The 17,361-nt window shown below is 48.6% G+C and overlaps 7 protein-coding genes across 7 annotated transcripts; 3 read left to right on the top strand and 4 right to left on the bottom strand.

The window, feature by feature from the left end:
• Positions 1 to 62: 62 nt before the first annotated feature.
• On the top strand, positions 63 to 1,109 carry BP5553_02518 (Uncharacterized protein; the record flags this gene model as incomplete). Its single annotated transcript, XM_032011141.1, has 3 exons — positions 63 to 197; positions 305 to 1,048; positions 1,101 to 1,109. 3 exons carry the CDS (start codon positions 63 to 65, stop codon positions 1,107 to 1,109), a joined length of 888 nt encoding a protein of 295 aa, XP_031875195.1.
• Positions 1,110 to 1,341: 232 nt separating this feature from the next.
• On the bottom strand, positions 1,342 to 2,718 carry BP5553_02517 (Tryptophan synthase beta subunit-like PLP-dependent enzyme; the record flags this gene model as incomplete). Its single annotated transcript, XM_032011140.1, has 2 exons — positions 1,342 to 1,881; positions 1,933 to 2,718. 2 exons carry the CDS (start codon positions 2,716 to 2,718, stop codon positions 1,342 to 1,344), a joined length of 1,326 nt encoding a protein of 441 aa, XP_031875194.1.
• A 406-nt stretch (positions 2,719 to 3,124) lies between these two features.
• On the top strand, positions 3,125 to 4,519 carry BP5553_02516 (Uncharacterized protein; the record flags this gene model as incomplete). Its single annotated transcript, XM_032011139.1, has 3 exons — positions 3,125 to 3,230; positions 3,285 to 4,258; positions 4,310 to 4,519. The coding sequence occupies 3 exons, from the start codon at positions 3,125 to 3,127 to the stop codon at positions 4,517 to 4,519; spliced, it is 1,290 nt and encodes a 429-aa protein (XP_031875193.1).
• Positions 4,520 to 6,222: 1,703 nt separating this feature from the next.
• Positions 6,223 to 9,365, bottom strand: BP5553_02515 (Alanine--tRNA ligase; the record flags this gene model as incomplete). The annotated part of the gene is made up of 4 exons (XM_032011138.1): positions 6,223 to 6,399; positions 6,450 to 8,918; positions 8,972 to 9,117; positions 9,281 to 9,365. The coding sequence occupies 4 exons, from the start codon at positions 9,363 to 9,365 to the stop codon at positions 6,223 to 6,225; spliced, it is 2,877 nt and encodes a 958-aa protein (XP_031875192.1).
• A 351-nt stretch (positions 9,366 to 9,716) lies between these two features.
• BP5553_02514 (Uncharacterized protein) lies at positions 9,717 to 10,506 on the top strand (the record flags this gene model as incomplete). Its single annotated transcript, XM_032011137.1, has 2 exons — positions 9,717 to 9,825; positions 9,890 to 10,506. 2 exons carry the CDS (start codon positions 9,717 to 9,719, stop codon positions 10,504 to 10,506), a joined length of 726 nt encoding a protein of 241 aa, XP_031875191.1.
• A 222-nt stretch (positions 10,507 to 10,728) lies between these two features.
• BP5553_02513 (Uncharacterized protein) lies at positions 10,729 to 11,391 on the bottom strand (the record flags this gene model as incomplete). The annotated part of the gene is made up of 3 exons (XM_032011136.1): positions 10,729 to 11,061; positions 11,115 to 11,243; positions 11,299 to 11,391. 3 exons carry the CDS (start codon positions 11,389 to 11,391, stop codon positions 10,729 to 10,731), a joined length of 555 nt encoding a protein of 184 aa, XP_031875190.1.
• Positions 11,392 to 12,182: 791 nt separating this feature from the next.
• On the bottom strand, positions 12,183 to 17,083 carry BP5553_02512 (uncharacterized protein; the record flags this gene model as incomplete). The annotated part of the gene is made up of 3 exons (XM_032011135.1): positions 12,183 to 16,213; positions 16,261 to 16,705; positions 16,757 to 17,083. 3 exons carry the CDS (start codon positions 17,081 to 17,083, stop codon positions 12,183 to 12,185), a joined length of 4,803 nt encoding a protein of 1,600 aa, XP_031875189.1.
• Positions 17,084 to 17,361: the final 278 nt, after the last annotated feature.

The raw sequence follows: 17,361 nt of genomic DNA, 5'->3' as shown, positions 1-17,361 counted from the left end.
TCGTGCCACTCGTGGTCCCTCTTTATCGCATACGCGTACCGGAGCTCGTCGAATTCGTCGCCATGGACCAGCGAGAGCTAGACAGCCAGCTAAAGACCTTACTCAAGGCAGTGGCTGAGAAGGATGCAGCAAGCAATGTTATCTCTATCCTAGAGAGACTGAAGAAGGATGTGGTTCCTACGGAGGAGCTCCTCAGAGTATGTTCTTTGGTTGCCGTGCACATTCCTCAACTACGAATCCGGACATACACTGGTCTTTATTCACCGCGTCCATATAATATCTACTGACCTATTTCTGCTTCTAGGCTACTAAAGCTGGCATGATCGTATCAAAGCAGAAAGGCCACGCAAACAAAGATATCGCAAGACTCGCTGCCGAAATTGTCGCAAAGTGGAAGAAGATCGTTCAGGCCGAGCAGTCTTTGTCTAAAAAGAAGATATCTGTCTCCTCCCCGCCAAAGGCTGGATCTGCATCATCGCCGACGCCTGCAAATGAAGCCAAAGGATTCATCGGCGACGCGGCGAAGCGACGTTGGGAGACCGAGAAGGTGGATGTTAAACGCACCGGTATCCCGTCTCGCGATGCGTGCTTAGGTCTTATGTATAACGGCCTGGCGTATATGTCTGTTGACTCCTCCAGCCATATCATTGTCAAAGCAATCGAGGTTGAGCAGGCGGCATTCGACGCCTTCAAAGGCGACAATGCAGAATACCGCGCCAAGCTTCGCTCCCTCTTCCAGAACTTAAAAAATGCCGGCAATCGCGATCTAGGGCCTCGAGTCATGTCTGGAGAGATCACTGCCTCAAGATTCGTTGTTATGAGCCATGATGAATTGAAGTCCGCTGAGCGGCGCAAGGAAGACGAGAAGCTCCACCTGGAGAACATGAAGAAGGCGCAGACTCCGCAGATCGAGAAGAGTGTTAGCGATGCGCTGCAATGTAGCAGGTGCAAGATGAAGAAAGTCAGCTACAGCCAGGCTCAGACTCGAAGTGCTGATGAACCGATGACCACGTTTTGCGAGTGTACGAACTGCGGCCATCGCTGGAAGGTATTAACCCTTCCCAACCCCAAAATTGCTAGACAACGACTGACATATACAGTTCTCCTGACCTATGGCGTCCGTGGAACCTTAAATCATATATTCCCTTCTTGTGAACTCTTTAGGACGGCTTAGGAGTTTAGGGTGGGCAACGCACATGCTGTGTATATCGAAATCAAAAGTGGCCCTGAGCACTCAAACGCAGTTTAGCGAATTAATATTCATGTGGCGGGGGTTTAGAGGGTAGCAATAGAGTTGCAAAATAATCCGGGGCATGGTTCCTTCAATACTTTTCATCTTCGCTATTTGATCCCCAGAAGTTCTATGAGATCGCTCTGCTCATCCTCCTCTAAGCCCGACTCGGCAACATTCTTCCAGAACTTGCTGAGGTGGCGTGTTCCGCTATCACATAAAATAGTCACGACACGACTCCCCTTCGGCATATTAAAAGCAGTAGCAACGGCTGCAACACAATTAACAGCGCTACTGCTTCCCACAAATATTCCATCCTTCTCTACCAACCATCTAGCCATCCTGAGAGCCTGCAGATCCGTTACCTTCACTGCATCATCAATCAGCTCTCTTCCCGCCTCAAAATTCTCAGTAAGGCGATTGATGCCAATGCCTTCCACGATGGTGTCGACCTGCTGCCGTCGTCTTGTGCCTTCTCTTTCAGTATTTGAAAACATAACCCCGTGTTTAACTTTGTTGTACAAACCACTGCCCTCCGGATCTGCGAGGACAACTTTGAGGTCATGGCTCATACCCATTTCTTGTTTCAGGAACACTGCAACACCTGATATTGTACCGCCAGTGCCAGCACCAGCGACGAATGCATCAATCTAGAAACCAGCATTAATTACAGTTTGGACACCTAGAATGTCAACACTCACCTGCCCACTAGCCTGTTGGTATATCTCGGGACCCGTAGTCTGGAAATGAGCACGATAATTGGCCGTAGACTCGAATTGATCAGCAAAGAATCCCTTGCTAGATGTCTCAGCTGAAGCAGTGTGCTCCTTTGCTCTCGTCCTTGCAAGGTTTACAAAATGCTGTGTAGAAGTAATAGGTGCCGGAGTCACTCTCTCCACAGTTGCGCCCAGGTGATGCAGCAAATCCGACTTCTCGGTAGACTGATCATTGGGCATACATATGTGACACTTATAGCCCCTTGCTCGAGCCAAAGTAGCCAGAGAAATTCCCGTTGAGCCCACAGTGCCCTCGTAAATAGTGTCTCCTTGACCCGGCGTCAAAAGGCCTTCCTCTTCCGCCACCTTAATCATATTCAACGCCACCCTGTCTTTCGGACTCCCACCAGCGCCATTAAGAAATTCCGCCTTTGCAAGAATTGTACAACCAGTAGCCTCAGATAAGCTCTTGATTTTGAAGAGGGGGGTATTGCCAATACATCCTTCAATTCCTTCTGGGACCGGACCAATAGGCAGTCCAACCATAGACTGCCTTGCGCTTCTTGACCGATCTTCAAGCTTTACCGGAGGTAAATATGTACTAGCAGGTCGCGAATCTGCTGGAGAGCTGGGCTGGCCTTTTCGCCGCTGATACCGGCGCTCCAGATCGGGGTAGAAATCTTTGAACCCCAAGGTCAGGAGGATGCCGGTCATAAAAGCAAAGGTTACGGCAGCAGTGCCGTAGGCCTTGGGATGGTTGCTCAAAGACATTTTGTCATTGTACCAATTTCATTGTAAACAAAGACATATTCATAAGAGGTTTATAAACTGCGGTGGTGAAAAAAGAGGACATACGTAGTACCACCAAGACCCTTCAACAGCATCCCCTGCAACATCATGAAGCTTGGACCATCTCGAATTCAACGGCATCCCAAATACATACCACAATCTCACGTTCTCCAGACACAATAACACTGCCACCTATATGGACTCTCCAATCATTTCACAGTTGTTTAGACAGCTGTTCACCCACAGGTCTTGCCAGTCTATACGTCCGCATTCTTCGATACCATTTCGAATACAGCATGCGCGCCACCAGCAAATCAGATATTTGTCGCGTAGAGGAGGGGTGGATGATACCCATTGGCAGCAGAGGACGGATGTGTTTCCTCAGGATATGTCGGGGGAGTACGAGAAATACCCAATGGTCACGGCAGATCAGTTGAAGAGCCGGAGAGAGCGGCCCAGGCGGGTGAAGATGTTGACAAGAGATTTTATTGAAGGTATGCAAATCTGGAGGAATCCTCATCTGGGCTTAATGGCTAACATGTTTGCAGATTCTCTGTACAATCCATCATACGGGTACTTTTCGAAGCAAGTGGTTATTTTCACGCCTGGCGAGCCGTTCAAATTCAACGCCATGCAAGACGAGCAAGAATTCCATCAGCTTTTGGGGCGCAGGTACACGGAGTTCGAAGATAAATTAGATGAGAAACAGCCCAACGACACGCGGCAGCTCTGGCACACACCAACTGAACTCTTTCGACCATATTATGGCGAGGCTATCGCCCGGTATCTCGTGGTCAACTACAAGCTATCACAATACCCCTACCACGACCTCATAATCTACGAGATGGGCGCTGGAAACGGAACACTCATGCTCAACATACTCGACTACATCCGCGATACCGATCCTTCAGTCTATGACCGGACGAAATTCAAGATCATCGAGATTTCATCCAATTTAGCCAAGTTGCAGGCGCAGCAGTTATTACGGAACGCGGATTCAAAGGGCCATGCATCGAAGGTGGAGATCATAAACAAATCCGTATTCGAGTGGAGCCAAGTCGTTCCTGAGCCCTGCTATTTCCTAGCCATGGAGGTGTTCGACAACTTCGCTCATGATGCTATTCGTTATGACCCGGTTACCGAGGAGCCGTTGCAGGGCACCGTACTCATAGACAGCAATGGCGATTTTTACGATTTTTACGTTCCCACGATTGACCCAGTAGCCTCGCGGTATTTGCGAGTGAGGCATGCTGCTACTGCCGGAAGGTATCCGCATCCTCTTAGCCAGAGCCGGATACTACGGAAATTGAGGACAAGTCTTCCCTTCTCTCCTAATTTGAGCGACCCTGAATACATCCCTACGAGGCTGATGCAGTTTTTTGATGTTTTGGAGAAATACTTTCCGGCTCATCGGTTGGTGACGAGCGACTTCCATGTTTTGCCGGATACGATTAAGGGGATCAATGCACCGGTGGTGCAGACAAGGTATCAGAGGCGGACAGTGCCAGTCAGCACGCCATATGTAAGCTTCCCCTTGATGGAATTATGATGGTTTCTAACGGGGTTGTTGCAGGTACACCAAGGATACTTTGATATCTTGTTCCCAACAGATTTCCATGTCATGGAGCTTATGTATAGGGCAATAACAGGCAAGCTGACAAACGCTTTATCTCACGAGGAATTTTTAAGGAGATGGGCTTATGTGGAAGAGACGGAGACAAAGAATGGAGAGAATCCACTCTTGAGTTGGTATAAGAATGCTAGTGTTCTTACGACTGTTTAATCAATGTATATGATACCAGAGGCTCAACCTCTTGAAAATTTTGTTCCTCTCTGATGTGTACTATTGACGAAGTAGTTGGCATCATAAACAGTATGGCCAATTCCCCTCAATATTGCAGTGTTTGTCCGGCCAACTGGGCGCCGCGGAATATTCGAACATCCTTCAGGTTATATCGAGCTTCAAACTAGACCAGAGCCCCTTCTCTGAGAGGTACCTTCTGAGAGAGATACCATCCTATAGAAGGCAAGTGAGCTAGCATCGAATCGGTCCTGCATCCTCAGATCCTGCAGGATCCTACAATGCCGAGCTTCGTATTCGCGGAACCCATATGGTCCCTACAAACGACCTTGGGGAACTTAGTTGTCAACCCCTCCCTATCCACAGCCCTCCTAAAGAATCAAGAAAGTGCCATGGAGCAGAGTAAACAGCGCGTTCCTAAAATTCAAATCAAAGTCATACATGAAGCGGGTACAGCGTAGCATGCATTTCAACCTTGGGCTCATCATCTTACACAATTCCAAAGTAAAACTGATATTCAGCTCTGGTCTTTTTCCCATCATGAAACCGTCTCCCTTCATATTCCCTTCTCCCAAAGCTATGTCCTATAAATGTAACAACGCCAGATCGAGCGGAATGCTCAAAATCCCACTATGGAATAGCGAGGTGAGGTATGTCGCGCGTGAGGATGCGTCAGAATCGTTCCTACCCTACAAGCAGTAGGCGGTGTCACCAGAGCGCAATAAAGTTTTTATTACACGCACGCTTGACCCCCGGGTCCATATAGCTCAGTTTAAGCAGAAATTATTTGAACGGTCTACCCGGGAAGTGTCGTGGTGGGCCGAAGGTGAGTCTAGGTGAGTATGGCGATTAGCTAGGAGAGGGACCCGATGTCTCCTAGTGAAAGCCAGGTAAGTCCTGTATTTCTTTTGCTTTTTTATTATATTTTAAATATTTTAAAGGCAGCATGAGGTTTTCTTTACTCTTTATCGTTGTTCCTTTTTTTCGTTTTGAGTTTGTTGATATCCACTTTTCGCGTCGGTGAGCTTCAGAGGTGCCTCCCCCTTTGGCAAGCGAGGCAATGCGGTGAGGGATTGCGTATCATGAGTGTTCCCCTCTATAAGAGCTTTCTTTTCCGGTTACCTTGAGGAGGCGAATTGCTAGGGTATAAGAGCGCCCTTTGGAATTGGAATTTCAAAGCTGTACCGATAATAGCAACTCAACTCTACCACGTTAACGAGTTATGTCAAGGGAGCTTGGAGTATTCTGGTGTCTGGTAAATATGCTTGTCAAATACCATCCTTCGTAGCACCGGCTGGTTGTAGCGCCGACTGAAGGCGCATAAATGGAGAAGTACAATCAGATCAAAGCCATGCTCGTGTCGCTGGCTAAACTGTGCCTAACGTGAAATATGTTTGAGAACGCCAGATTGTACAATTTATAGCATAGCAAGAGCACGGATATGGTTGCAGTATGTGATTTCTGATACTCTCTCCCATTCAGAATCTAGCTAACTGACTAGAGCACAGTATTTGTAGCCATAGTGTACTCACACCCCAATAAACCCAACTCTCAAAACTCCATCTACAGCTTACTCAAGCCTGATGAGTTATAATCTAACAAGCAACAAGCAAGTCGAAGGTTACCAAACACGCAAAACTTCCCATCTGTAGCACCATGTCCTCCATCAAACATGCAAAATCAACTTAGATCTTGAGCTTCTCCGCAAACCACTTCTCAGCGACAGCAACGGCTTCCTCAATCCTCTCGGGGTTGGTCCCTTGGCCGGTTCTCGTTGGCTCCTTGCCTCCTGATCGCCCTCCTACTACTTCCGAGACTGCAGCGGCCCAGTGCTCAGCAGTAACTCCTTTAGATGAATGTTCCTACATAGGTTAGTTAGCTAGCCCAGGGAAATTTATGGGGAGGTACTCACAGTGCCAACATAAACTCCGTGCACAACAGCACCATCAGACTCGCTGCCGCCAAACAAATAAACAGTCTTGTCCTTTGCCTTCGACTTGAAGTGATTCATGACATCAGCAATGGCCTTTGAGTTTGCACCAATGGGCAGTTTGCCGATGTACACCTTGCTATCCTTGTTGTCGGGAAGCGCGAAATGTCCTGTGACGGTATCCAAGGCGGTCTTCGACTCGGCCTTTTGCTTCTTCTTTTGCTCATCCAAAACATCTTTTTGCACTTTAGCAAACTGCTTCTTCAATTCCTCCTTCGTCAAGGTCGAAACTGTCAGTTGGCTCAAATCTTGTTGAGTCGCCTTAACTGCAGCCTCCTTCTCAGGGCCATTAGGCATCTCGTCTACAGCCGCGATACGCTTGCCAAATTCAACAGCCTGTCGTTGAACTTCGTGAGCAGCATCACCGGTATAGGCAATGATTCGTCGGATACCCTTTGCGATACCGCTCTCTTCAACGATTACAAGATCTTTGATCAAGCCAGTCTGATCTACATGCGTACCACCGCAGAATTCTACACTGACCTTTCGCCATTCCGGGTTTCGAGGCTCTGCAAGGAGAGTATCCACGTCAACTCCAACGGAGATGACTCTAACCGGATTTGGATAAGCCTCTCCGAATACAGCGCGAACACCTTCGATTCCTCTAGCAACATCAAGATCTACATCCTTTGAATATATCTTGCAATTCTGTTTGATGTACGAATTTGATGAGTCCTCGATCTTCTTGAGTTCTTGAAGAGTTACCTGAGCCTTGTGCGAGAAGTCAAAACGTAACTTGTCGGCGTCGACAAGAGATCCCTTTTGAGTGATATCATCACCAAGGTGCTCTCGTAGTGAGTGATTGAGAATGTGGGTTCCAGTGTGATTGTTGCGGATAGGTTGCCTCCTCAATTCATCGTACTCGCAGATTACCTCATCTCCTGCCTTCAACTGGCCGTATTCGAGGTAACCATTGTGAATGATATATCCACCATACGCCTGGACATCCAAAACCTTGAACTCGGCAACGTCATCAATGATGATCTTGCCAGTATCAGCAACTTGGCCTCCTGCCTCTGCGTAAAAGTTTGTCTTGTCTACCAAAATGCCAAATGGTTTATCGGATGGAAGATCTGCCGTGGACTTCGTGAACTCCTTGCCATCATAAATCAATTGAACCTTGGCGGTAGTGTAGCCCTTATGGAATTTACCCTCGTCGTTTGGTCTCGGAACTCCAATCTTGTCCAATTCGGCAATTTGATGGACGTCTAATTTTGCGAAGGTATGGGCCGCCTCCTTGACAGATTTGCTTGCCTCGCGAGCCTTTAACTTGGCGATTTCAATCTCAGCATCGTCAGTCTCTAGGCCTCTCTCTTCTGCCATAATCTTGGTTAGATCCTCAGGAAATCCGAATGTATCGTACAGACGCCAAACATCAGCACCAGAAAGCTTTTTCGTATTGTTCTTGATGGCTTGAGCAGCGTATTTCTCGAACATCTTCTCGCCACGATCTAAGGTTCTGGCAAAGGCCTCCTCTTCCTCGTCCAAAATTTCCTTGACGTCCTGCTGCTTCTTCACAATTTCGGGGAACTGCTCTCCCATTTGCTCGACAAGAGCTGGAAGAATCTGGGAGAAGAAGCTCCCAATCTCGGCATTGAAATATTTTCGAGCAAAGCGTGATCCCCGCCGTAGGACACGTCGGACAACGTAACCTCTTCCTTCATTGTTGGGTACACCTCCATCAGATATGGCGAATGTCAATAGACGAATGTGATCGGCAATAACACGATATGCAGTATCGATGCCATCAACATCATCCTTGCCATACTTGTCCGTGTAGTTTCTAGCTCCTGTAACCTCTTGTATCCGGGCAAATAAGGGAGAGAAAACATCCGTATCATAGTTGGATGACTTGTTTTGTAAGACCGACACCAATCGCTCGTACCCCATACCAGTATCAACATGCTTCGCCGGCAGTGACCTCAGAGACCTGTCTTTTTGTCTGTCGAACTGAATGAAGACGTTGTTCCAAATCTCGAGGACGTTCGGGTCATCTTGGTTGACAAGATGAGCGGCGTTTCTTCCACCTATTCTGTCGTAGTGAACTTCGCTACACGGGCCGCATGGTCCTTGATCACCCATTTCCCAGAAGTTATCCTGCATATTTCCTGGTAATATATGGTCATCCGCCACGCCGACCTTTTTCCACAACTCCTTGGCCTCTAGATCTGGTTCTAGGCCAGTGGCGGGATCGCCTTCGAAGTAGGAGACATATATGCGTTCCGGATCCAGCCCGTAAATCTTTGTAAGAAGCTCCCAGGACATAGTGATAGCCTCCTCCTTGAAATAGTCGCCGAAGGACCAGTTGCCCAACATCTCAAAGAAAGTATGATGGTAGCTGTCCTTTCCAACATCGTCAAGATCATTATGCTTTCCTCCCGCGCGAATACACTAAAATTTTGTCAGCCCCGCCACCGGATTCGGCGCAACGATTTCCTTCATACCTTCTGCGTATCCACCGCTCTCTTCAATTTTGCCATGCCATCCGTCTTGCCAACGGTACCCAAGAAAATTGGTTTGAACTGGTTCATCCCAGCATTTGTGAAGAGGAGGGTAGGGTCATTGTGGGGGACGACCGAGGATGAGGGCACTGCGAATAACACATATTAGCTCGATGTTTTATTTTCAAGAGGCATAAAAGAGAAGGCAGTGAGGCAATGTGAATCAATAATCGAGTCTTCTTCAAACAAAAACTGCATCCCCAAATTCAAGCTTTGCTTTTGCGTCTCTTGAAAAATTACCCCGCCACGTACCAATAGTGTGACCCTTTTTCTCAAAGAACTCCAAGAACTGCTTTCTGACGGCCGGGGCAGTCCATTTTGTTTGGGAATCCGCCATCTTGAGGCTCGAGCTCGACCAGTGGCGATATCCAGATATCGAGGTTGTTGGTGGTTTGCGCGTGGTCAAAAATCGAAACCGCGTCGCCGCCACCTCGGATTTATAGAAGCGCAGGTGACTCAGTTCGATCCGTCGGAATCGGCGCGGGCTGCTTCCCCAAACAACACAAACCATTCATCCGCCCTCGCCGTTGTGCCGATTGATGACGTTCGCGAGTGCGTAGCTCGATTTCGATTTCTGTACTTTGTAATTGTGTATCCTGGATCGCGGATCGTGGCAAGGACACGCTGGACTCTTCATTCGTTACGGAAGGGATCGTTGGCTTTGGTAAAGCTTCGAGGGGCTCGCATGATGGTGGACCGCGCGCAAGCGACAAATACCAACAGGGTCAGAAAACGGAAGGCTGAGAGTCAAGACAACAATGAACGCCTTTCCAAACGGCTGAGCTTGCTCAATCTTGGTTTGTACCCTTCAATTGCTCTGGCATTTTATTTTTAAAGCTATTCCAGCTGATCAATTCACAGACCGATCCGGCAATGAGCTCTATATACCAGTGGAACGACGCCCCATAACCTCCACCTCCGCCTCTCCCTCAGCCTCCACCTCTACCACGAAGCCGAAACCCCGAATACATGAGCCCGATTCCGATGTAATGCCATTAGACGATACGAAGCATAAAGTCTACATCTACGATCTCGATGCCGAATTGTCCGATAGCAGCGAGTCAGACGATAATAAAGTTGCCTTCCTCCCGGATATTGAAAAACATATCCGGGAATGGCGGATTCCACCCGCAGTACTAGCAAATGGTGGCGGGCAATCAGCATTGAACAATCAACTAGTCCTGTACAATATCCCACGATCGCTGAGTATACCTGAAGAGCAAGACACTGTCAGGAAGGCCATCATTGAAGCTAGAGCCAGGGCACGCGCAAAGCAAAACCAGAAACCGGTCGAAGTAGAAAGCTCTCAGCCGGCTAGTACTCCTGGAAATAGAAGTGTTAATAATACCAATTGGTATCGCCCGGTTGTTAAGAACCCACCCGCGGCGCCGATAGATACGGAAGTAATGGACGAGGAACCAATTGTTCCATCCACCGAAGCGATAATCGAAGACCCAGACGCAATGGACCTGGGCTAAGCAATACTTCACATATATTTTGATATTTGACTAGGGGCGGCATAATAGAGATCAAATTCTTCCCAGCTTCTTGTGTTGTTAATTGTGTCTATTCCTGATAGTACATTGGTTGTCAACGTTCGCTTGCTGTCCCGGAAACAAAATCCTCCATTACTCCCATACGTCATCTATTACAACGGCGTTTTTATCCCAAACTCCAAGCTAAATATCCGCGGGCTAAGGTCATTGTCTATATGGATTGTTGCTCACAGTGCTCGAGCCCGTGTGATTTGCGTGTACCGCTGCTGGTGGCGGCCCGGGAGGAGGCTCATATTGCGGAGCCGGATCCGCATTGTCGGCCGGTCTGTGAATGGGTTCCGGTCCCCCTTGCGATGGATCAACCTTTGACCCTCCAGCAGGAGGTTGATATACTGGTGGCCTCTGCGAACTTGGATCGTACATTGGTGGTGGTACGTGGTTCATGCCGTAATGGCCACCTTGTGGGGCATGATAGTAGACGGAGGGGTTTTGGTACGCAGGGTCATATCTCGCTCGCTGCTGTCGATTCAGAAGCCACTGTCGACTGTTAGCCATCGGCACTCCTACCAAGCGGTTTTGGAAAATCGTACTCTGTGGTATCCCAGAGGCTTCAGGCCTTTATTGATCCTCCGCTTCGCATGCCAATATCCGCCTGCCATGAACGCGATGATCAGGAAAAAGATGCCGAGTAAAACCGACCATCTGACGATTTGCCCAGTCTGCGAGTCTATCAGTAACGGTATACAAAAAAACTGGTTCGGGCGGATTTCCTACCCTCGTCCACCAAAACGACGGATTATCGTCGACAAAAAATAAATCCCCGCCGTTCCCTTGAACCACGGCCTGGCGTGAATATATGCCCGGCATATTGCAAAGTTGTTGATGCGAGCGATCAGACTTCGAGCCCTTTTTGCCGTCTCTGCGCTCCCTTCCCTTGGGAAACAAGCAAATACAGCAAGCACTCTGCCGCTAAACAAAAGTCTATGATAGCGATCTAATAAAATAAAAATTAATCTGAGAAGAATAGAAAAATAGCCAAGAGATTGGTTTGTGCTTAATGAAATAAAGGTAGCAAGTGTTGTAAAAGGTTCCAAGAAATCAAATCTAGAGTCTAGAGTCGAGAGAGGGCTGGGTCTGGAGTGAATGTGGTGGTGGTGACGCAAGAATACGGAGACAGCCTGCTACAATGTGGTTTCAAGAGTGTCAAAGACTGTGTCAGAAGTTTGAGAGAATTATTCGTCAGCGATGCGTCACGCCCACTTTGTAGCCCGGGAAAATGGAATCAATAAATCGACTTTAAGACGATTGGAATGTATTGCAATGTTTTCTTTTGTATTCGGAATGTCTGGGCAAGACCAATTGCGCTTCTGGTATGGAACAGTTCAGATATGTTTATTACTTTATGGACCAGCATAGGACACGGTCCCCTTTTCCTTATCTGTTATCGTGTCCTGTAATCACGTGGATATACCGCCTATGCTGCAAGGAACAGGGAAACGTTTCAAGGATCAAAGGGGGGTCAAATTGATAATACTCGGGCGGCTAGCAAATATAAATAGGTATGAAGTAGGTGCTAGGAATAGCAACACAGTACGAACAATCCAAGTGGCAAAACAAATTTGAATGATACGTTATGATATTACTATATATTATAGGTCCTACCCATCTATCGGACATCTGAACTCCCTGCCGTCAAGCGCGGCAGCAGTCCTATGATCCTCAACCTGCAATTCCTCCAAACAGACCTGGTGGTAAATATGTCTACAAGCCAACACCACCAGCGGGCCTAGGTCTCGCTGCTCTCTCTCTTTGCTCTGCTGTAGCATCTGGCCATAGTCATCCGTGCCATCACCCGCCACATCAGTAGCTTTTCCCTTCCCCTTCGATGCCGATAGTGACATGTCAACTGTGCTAGCCTTGCTAGTATTCCTGATATGCGCCCTGCCCTTCCCGCGCTCAGCTTGGCCACCCGCAAGTTCAACCCTCCTTTCCTTCCTCATCTTCGCCTCTCTTGTTTGCCGCTCTTCCCATTTCGCAAACACATCGCCCGAGACACCGGGACCCCATACCCGCCGGGTACAGCCCTCGCATGTCGAGCCTCGAGGTCTCCACCCCCGCTGCCGGAGCACAGTTGCGGATTTCACGTTAACGAAGAGGTTCTTCTCGAGCAGGCGGTTTGCAAGACTCAGGATACTTTCCTCGTAGGCGTATGCAGAAAATATTGAAGATAGAACTGCGCGGAGATCGCTAAGGCTGGGGGATGAGACGGAGGCGCGGGTTAGAAATGCGCGGAGAATGCGTAGAAATGAGAGGTTGGCTCCTGATGGTGAGGGTGATGAGGTTGAAGTTAGCAGAGCGGTGAAACAGCGCTGGACGAGTGTCCGTAACTGGAAGATTAATTTTTCTTGATCAAAGTCTGGTGACTGAGAGTGCTCAAGATCTGAAAGGCTTGCGGAGAGTTTGCGAGTGATCTGCACGGTGACATCAATGAGATCCAGCCAGAGGATTTCATCAGGGAGGAGCTCATTCTTCGGGGGAGGTCTCTTTCGAATAGGCGATGTGAGAGATTGCAAGGGTTGAGGGGTTTCTTGGCTTCGACAAAGCCAAATGCCAACATTCGTATACTTTTTCAAAGCATCTAGTAGATCCTGCGCCGCTTCTGAAACTGGGATCGACTGCATATCTTCATCCGAGCCGCTCAAGAGACCGAGGAGGGTACCTTCGAGTTTCTCCAAATGTTTGATTAGACGGTCCATCGCAGCTCGTAATTGGCCATCTCGAGCCATCAAAACCACTGCAGCATCAACGACGCCGCTTTCCTCCATATAAGGCAAGACTTTCTCGAGCCGTAAATCGCTTGCCTGGACTAAACCTATGTACTCAGCAACATGACCAGATGCAAATTTGCACATTAATTGAACGTAGCGCTCTGTGAATGCCGCATGCCCTAGAGGCTGAGGCTCTTCAGCATCCTTGACTGGGGGCTCGATGATGGTATGTAGGTAGGTATACTCCAACTCGGAGTCATCCGGCAACGAGTCAAGGAACTTTCGATGAAGTTCAGGCGCATAGTCATCGATAATTTGGGCCGTTTTGACGGCATCGAGATGGACAAGATCGCTTGCATGGGATTCGATCACTTCATGGACATCTCGAGTTTGTCGTTTTGTCAGCCCCGAGCGTGGTCGTAAGCAGTCAGATATGCAGTCAAACACTGCCAGCTGATCTTCCGGGTCATCAAAGTAAGTCTGGATCAGCTTGTTGTACTGCCGGTCCGCTTTGTAGATACTCTTGAGAACTCGATAGAATTCGGCTTTTTCGAACAGAGGAAGTAGACTGCCTATGTCTGGGGGGTGATATACCGATAATAGATATTCAGCGCTCAACTGGGCATCGTCGGCCAAGTCCTCGCCAGGATAGTTGCAGAGACCCGTTAAAACCTTGTGCAACGCGGTTCCGGAGAGCAATAGATATTGAGGGAATTTGGGGAGATTGCGGGCGATGAACATGTCAAGGTAGATAGTATCCTCAGGAGCGAATTCGTTCGGGTTCATAACTTCCAATAGAATGGTGACAATATACTGCCTATTGACCGAGAGGCCAAAGACGTGTTCCTCCGACATGTTACGGCTAGAGCCACCATTGATCGCGTGATCAGGGGTATCATTGAGAAAAGGGTCCTCGAATGCCTCATTCAACGCACTCAAAAAACTCGGTGCGTCGAACTTAAGAATCATTCTCAGATACGGGAACGATGGCTCATGCTCCTGTGATGGTTGCGTCAAGAACGGCTTCCCTCCGTTCTTCGGCCAGGTAATTGTCCGTCCCGAGAAGATAAACCAATAAAGTTCGGCTTTGGCCGTCATAGCTTCGTGATCCCCAAGGGCATCACCAGTCGGATACACTCGACCAGTCCAGGTATAAGACAGGCATGGGAACATCTTCAAAGCATTGACCCCAAAAATCGGATCCTCCATAACATTTCCATTTGCGGCATGATCTCCATTTTGAACGAGGGGTATCAGCAGCTTCAACAAGTCTATCATAGGGGTTATGTAGTCGTTGAGCGCTTGGCTCCAGACATAAATGAGGGCATCATATAAGTTGTGCTGCTTGCAAAGCGTGGTTACCTGGTCGATGTCAAGGGTTGCAGTGTCCATATGACATATCATTTCTTCCAAACGACCTTCCAAGCCCTTGGTCACGAAATGAGTGACCATAGTTTTGACTACCGTCGGTGGAATCGTAGTAATTTGTCTCTCCAAAATATGAGGCTCCAGCGTCTCAAGGAATATTCCTTCCATATCTGCATCTTCATACCACTCATATGCCTCATCAAACAGGAAGTCAATATCTCCAATTCCAAGGCACGCTTCGAAGCAAGCTTCAGCCAAGTCTCTGAGGTTATTCACTTGCGCTTCTTCTGTCTGCTTTAGACGTTGGCTGAACGCAAACTTCAAAGATGCTGTCATGATTTCGACCAGTTTGTCCTGCACCATCGAATGGCGGAGGCCAGTGTCTTCCGGGAGGCCAATAGTAAGCTTATCAGCGTCTCCGGTATAGTAAGAAGTTGCAAGTTGAATAGCGCCGATATAATCGCCATCCTCCATCAACGATATCAACCGATCCGCCCAGTTTGATAATGACCCAATTGAAACATCGTTAAAGCCAAGCAGGAACATTCGGCCCTTGTATGCCTTGAAGCTCATGTAAAAAGCATCCGCAACAACGCCATGCATTGACGGATCCTCTTCATCAAGCTGTTCCACGAGATTATGGAGCTGTTTAGAGAATATATCTTCGTGATAAATATGTTTGTGCACCAAATCAAAAGCCTCCGTCATCCGCATACTACCATCTTCAAGGATTATCAACCGCTGGGTGATGGTCAAAACAGCCAACACGGATCGACTGAGCCATTGGACAGCAACAATCGCCTCCTCGGCTTTCCATCGACTGCGGGGCCTGAAAGACAGATTTGAAGGCTTATCCTTGTCGGGAGATTCCATCTCATCAACATCCAAGACAGTCAACACATTTGACCAGCAATATACCAGCTTGACTTTGGATATTTCACTGCCCGTCTTCGGATCCTTAACTTTTAGCTTAACCGCGGGGAACCATGCAAGACATCCGCTCATAGCGCTATGAGCAACAACCTCCTTCGGTCTCGCAGCTTTGTGCTGTGTCTGCGCTATTGGGGTCGTGGATACAATCACTAACAGATACGGGGTAAGCATAGCTGTAAGCCCCAAAGTATCCGTTCCACGCTCGACATTTCCCAACGGAAGGGGCGCAAAAGCAAGAACGGTGCTTGGTTTCCTCGGCTTTCCAGACGTCGAGACATCATTAGGATACCGTCCTAATATCCTTGTTGTCTTGACAGAACGCCCAACAGCACCCATTCCTCGAGTAGCAAGATGGGAAAATGCCATTCCACGGTCATCGGCAGAAACAAGCGCTGTATGTCGAGTTCCCAGGAACCCCAGGTGCCTAAGAGCAACACCTGGAACATGGCCATCAAGAGTCCGATTAACCATTTGCGAAGGCTGGAGACTTGGGATATGCAGAAAGGGGCGTGCTGCCTTTGCTGTTTCCCAGGTGAAAATGCTGCCATTTGCATGGCCTCCAGCAACAATTAAATGATCCGCCGATATCGCAATCGACGTAATAGCACCAGATTCCACAGCTATAACCATCAGCATTACACCGCTACAGGGGACGCTGAAAGCCTACCCTTGGTGCCCGGTCCTATAATGGACTTGAGATTCTGATGATAGTCAAAGATTAAAATTATTCCCTTCGAAGTGCCCAAAACTATCGACGCAGAGACTTGTATACACGTCGGGACGCCAAAGCTGCGCTTCCCAACTTCTGAAAACGCCTGTCCGTTCAGCTTCTTGAGCTTCGTCCATCGGACCACCTCCCACGGCGGCGAAGGCGTCTCGATATCCCCGGATTCGGAGGGTAGCTGGCTACTGAGGGAACTCTGGCGTCCAAAGCCTTTCAGATATGCGGGGGTCGGAGACGCGGGGCGTGGTATGGAAAACGTGGAGCTTGACAGTCGGGACTGGAATCGGCGGTCGAATGGCCGGAACGATGGAGTTGGGCTTCCCAAACCCTGTCTTGATGCCACTGAAGGCAATATACTACTTCCGCCAGGAGAAGATAGGATGGATCCCTATAATACAAGTTAGGAAGGTCCTATAGTAGAATGGCATGTGCAGCGTACCTGAACTGAAGGGGAGTCGTCTGGTATGGACATGACAGATTCTATAGGGCTCTCAGGCCGCCGAGGAAGAGTATCCTCAGACCCATCTTGGGAATCACTCTCTATATCCCGGGTAGCTCTATAGCGATTGGTGCCATTGCCCACCGGCTGTGGTGTTGAAGCACCTTCTCGCTCCTCCTGTAATAACTCCACAATGCGCCCCTGACTCTCCTCTCCTTCATTCTCACTCTCTCCCTGAGTTACGCGATCTTGGCCCCTGCCTGCCACATCTCCATCGACGGTATCTTCCTCCACGCCGCTATCGCTTTCTGCAGAAGAGGAGCTCATGGAGAATAGTTCATGGTTCTGCCGTTTCGTTCAGGTCGCTGCACTGAAGTCGGCGAGTTCATGGAAAGGCGGGGTCTTAACACAACATCAAGATGGGAAGGAAGTCGGTGGAGGGATTCGAGGAATTGGTAGGGTTTGTAGCAACTCGCCGCAGCTGAGGCAGCTTCGAAGTGATCGTTGATAGCAGATGCTGGCTTGGGGTCTTGGCCTAATAGAGGAGTCGCTTACTGTACCTATGTAGTACAATCGGCGCATCCAATGTTTAATAGAGTCAAAGT

The sequence above is a fragment of the Venustampulla echinocandica genome (assembly GCF_003357145.1).
Source record: "Venustampulla echinocandica strain BP 5553 chromosome Unknown scaffold_0, whole genome shotgun sequence".
Classification (NCBI taxonomy): domain Eukaryota; kingdom Fungi; phylum Ascomycota; class Leotiomycetes; order Helotiales; family Pleuroascaceae; genus Venustampulla; species Venustampulla echinocandica.
This window is presented reverse-complemented; position numbering and strand designations above follow the sequence as displayed.